Genomic DNA, 4,235 nt, shown 5'->3' with positions numbered 1-4,235 from the left:
AGATAATACAGTAAGGCTTTTTTCCTTGTGGGTGAAAGAGGAGCAGAAAAGATTGGTAAAGTTTACAACTTTACATAGTTTTAGAAGGTGGGTGAAAGATAGACAAGGGCATTTTAGTCAATGAGTTGAAATACCAGTGGACCAGTTGAATACTGTCGTGGCAATATCAGCTCCCTTTTTTTACCAATTGTACAAATTTTAAAAATTAAGCATGTATTTACAAATGTAATTAAAGGTATTAAGGTATTTTTTATCTTTAGTAAGTCGTAAATCTTAAGGCCCACTAAATAGACCCACGCATTTGGATTGCTTTTGGGCTCACTAAATAGGCCCACGCATTTGGGTTATCCCGAACTAACCCGCGTAAGCGTCTGGTTTTTCCCCTAACGCGACCCAAACCCGAATGGCTTAATCCACGATCACCTCTAATTTTATTTTCGTCACTAATAGAATTGTCTCTCGACTCCTGAAAAGAAGAAGTCCCTAATAATTATTCTAATTTATACTTCTTTTCCCAATTGTTATATATGCAAGCCAAATATAAGAACTCAATTAATAATCAATAAATGTTGTTGGTCATTCAATTTTCCAAGCTTGTAAGAAAAGACAAAAATCAACTAATGTAGTTTTGCTTTGGGTTGAATAAAATGTACTACCGCAAGTACTATCACTATCTCCGCTCCGATTACTTCCTTCTTTATCTGTTTCTAGTTCAGGGTCTCCTGGTTTGAATACGAACAACCCATACCCAGATCCAGGACTACAAAATATCCAACCATGGACATCCCAAAATACTTGGATGGGCATTTTATTAACTACCACTGTCTCATTCCCTCGAAATTTCCACTGTAAATAATTAACATGGATGAGAATAATGCCATCAATACTAATCCACATTACTGGATCCTTAGGCCCTATTACAGAGCTCTCGACCACGACTTCATGCTCTGCCTTACCTTCAACAAAACGAGCCCTTGTTGCAAAGCTTTTTTTCGCGTAAACAATCTCTTTTTTCAAGTATTGCACCGCATCAATCAAGGCTGGCCGTTTTTCGGTTCTTTTGTATTCCTTTTTTTTATAGTCACCTAAGAGAAGTACAACCTCTTCATCTGACACGAGTGTTAGGTAGTAGTCTGAACATGGCTCCGGGCTAGTGCCTGCAAATTTGGCAGCCCGAAGATCCCAGTACACAAATAGTTGGTGTTGTTGTTGGTTATTAATTTCAATCTCAAAAGACTTGTACCCTTTTCTTCCCCAAAAATGCCATGATTTTAAATCTACCTTGCACGTTGTTTGGTTTATAGGGTCACCTTCAAATCCATCAACTGCAATGTTAAAAGATATATTCATTAAATTCTTAGACCACATAACACCGACGCTCCTCCAATACCCAAAAATGTTGGTTAGGAAAACATTTGTGACCATGCAATGAGAACTTTTATGCGATATTGGCTCCTTCGTTACCCTTTGTGGTAGGTCCCTTCGTGAATGAGCTCTTTTGTATACTGCCATTGTATTGAAATGACACGTCTTTTATGCTCTCTAAAAAATGGGATTACCCTTTCTAAAGGGCGAAGAGTTGTATATTGAAGCGATAAGCTTTGGAGAAAAACGTACGTTTGACATGAGAATTTATGCTACAAAACATACATAAATTTTATGTGTTACAAAGAACACGGAAAATTCGAAGTTGTTTACATAGTTTACACATTAAGAAACAAATCTTCTTATATCACCGTGAGATGATCAACTAAAATTTGCACTAAGAAAATCATCAAATTTTTTATGTTGAAAACGAAAAAGTATCAATGTGTTTCGATTTTTTTTGTTTGTTTACCTTAATTCTTGCCAAATATTTCTAGATTTCTCGAGAGATCTAACGAACAAGACTTAACCAGAAGATTCAAAAAGTTTTATTTTTCTTTTTAAAAATTTCTGGTCAACAAAGGGCGAGTAGACATGAACATTTTTTTCACATGAAGTTTGTGTATAATGCCATAGTAAGTTTAGGTAGTTGACGTGAGGAGGAGCAATATTTAAGGAAAGATATGGAAAATGCAACTATTTATAGTTATTATTACCATAACCATGCACCTATTTTAAAGTCTGATATTTATTTGTTTAGATCTTATTGCAATTTACAACTACAAATTCTATCAAACTATTTTAACCTGTGTAATTCATTTTAAACAAAATGATGAGTTGTTAAAAAAATCATATTTACTTTACTATGATTTTTAGACATCCAACAAAATATTTAAATATTAAGATATAATAATACCCACTACACAGTAGCTTACGACTTGAATTTTTATCAACCCATCATGCTATAAGAGAGTGAATTGTTTCTTCTTATTCTTAAAACTTGTAATATGTGTAATCCACATTCAAACCTATGGTGTAAGAATTATGTGATATGATATAATATTATCTCCTTATACACATTACAAGGCATATAGAAATACCTTTATTGGTTATTAGGAATAGGAAACAAAATTCAGTCCCTTAATGCTCATATAGAACTTTTAAGTGATAAAGTATTTGGTGAACTTTTACATTTCGTTTGTATCTTGTTTGAATTTTTTCTCCAGTTGGTTTGAATTTGTTTATTGTAATGTATTATTTTAATGGGAAGTTTTAGGGCGACACCAGGCGTTACCGAGTTGAGTAACACCCTAATTAAATAAAAGGTAAAATAAAATAAAACTTGGACTATAATTTCAATTTGCGCCAAGGTAAAAATGTAAAGCTCAATTAAGATCTTATTTCAAACCTGAAACCATCTACTCTGTGATCAAAAAATTCCATGTATCTGATTTAACTACAAGATTGTACGACTCTACATGAACAGTAAACAATGGAGGAAAAGAGGATAGATTTTTTGATATTTTCCATGACAAAGAAACTACTGCAGTAATTTCACTAAAGAATCACAACTTGCAGGACAGTATAATGATGACATCCCATATTGAGCTAGCATTAAGCTATCATGTTGATCATCCATCATCAACGACTCAACGTTATACGTTCCAAAGCTTATCGTCGTTCGTTATGTGAATAAATTCCTAGCATGCTAATATCGAGTTTACAGAGTTATTGTAATTTGATGTTTGGAATTACTCTCCAAAAACTATGAATTCATTTGAGGCGATTCAAATTTTTGATGAACTTCAAATTATTGTATTTAGAAATTAGAAATGATTCGGACTCCGAATCAGACTATCCATAATGTCGTTGGAGAAAATCAAGGAAAGTGCGTAGGAATGGAATATTATTGAACACATTTCCTATATTACCCTTTTCCTAATAAACAGTTTTCAATTAGAAATTAGATGGAGGGAAATAAAAATGCTAAGTAATTTACCATTATACCCTAAGTGGTATTGAAATTCAGCACCACTGGGTTGTATAGTCCATGAATTGGACAAATGGGGGGTAGGTGGCCAGCCAAAAGGCATGAGGAGATGGGTCATTTGTTTACGTTTTGGGGTTTGCTTCGAGGTAATTAGAAATATTCGTCGAACGCGATTTCCGAGAATATTAAAGTTCTTAAACCTGATTTTACTAAAAGATTAAGTACTCATATGCCCAATATCCAAACTCGTTTACCCAACGACTGTAAGAAATGGGAAAATCCCAATTTTACGACTTTTATCCGAAATCTATTTTATCAAAGGAAAAGGTTTAAATATAGTTTAAATCACTTTTAAACATTTCTAAACTATCAAAAATAATTACATTTCTTCAAAATAAAATAAGATTATATTTTATTAAATAAATTATATTTCAAATAAATTAATATTAAATTGAAATAGATTAAAATATTACTTTTAAAATAAAATAAAGGTCTTCAAATTTACGGGGTGTTACAATCATCCCTCCTTTTAAGAAGTTTCGTCCCCGAAACTTAGAAGAAGGAACATCATATATATGTAGGTCTATCTCTTTAAAATCAAGTAAACAAAATCTTCAAAATATGGACGTATGAAGTATAAGTGTCTTTTCAATGGAAGGGAATATCCTCGCCGGCCGTTCAAGAACATCAACATTCCAAATCAAAGACATTAAAATATATTTTTTTACACCAACAAATGAGAAAACCAATTATCGGACGTCTCCAATAACGAGCTTTACCACTCATTGACGTTAAAACCAGTGGAAAACATTAAAACATTTTCAAAAATCTTTAGTTCGAAACTCTATAAAAAGGATAATAACTCCACTAGCTATGACCA

The 4,235-nt window shown here is 32.8% G+C and overlaps 1 protein-coding gene across 1 annotated transcript; it reads right to left on the bottom strand.

The window, feature by feature from the left end:
- Window positions 1–543: 543 nt before the first annotated feature.
- On the bottom strand, window positions 544–1,972 carry LOC141626867 (uncharacterized). Its single transcript, XM_074440462.1, has one exon. It carries the CDS (start codon window positions 1,510–1,512, stop codon window positions 577–579), a length of 936 nt encoding a protein of 311 aa, XP_074296563.1. The 5' UTR covers window positions 1,513–1,972; the 3' UTR covers window positions 544–576.
- Between the last annotated feature and the right edge of the window lie 2,263 nt (window positions 1,973–4,235).

This window comes from Silene latifolia, chromosome Y (genome assembly GCF_048544455.1).
Source record: "Silene latifolia isolate original U9 population chromosome Y, ASM4854445v1, whole genome shotgun sequence".
Classification (NCBI taxonomy): Eukaryota; Viridiplantae; Streptophyta; class Magnoliopsida; order Caryophyllales; family Caryophyllaceae; genus Silene; species Silene latifolia.
This window is presented reverse-complemented; position numbering and strand designations above follow the sequence as displayed.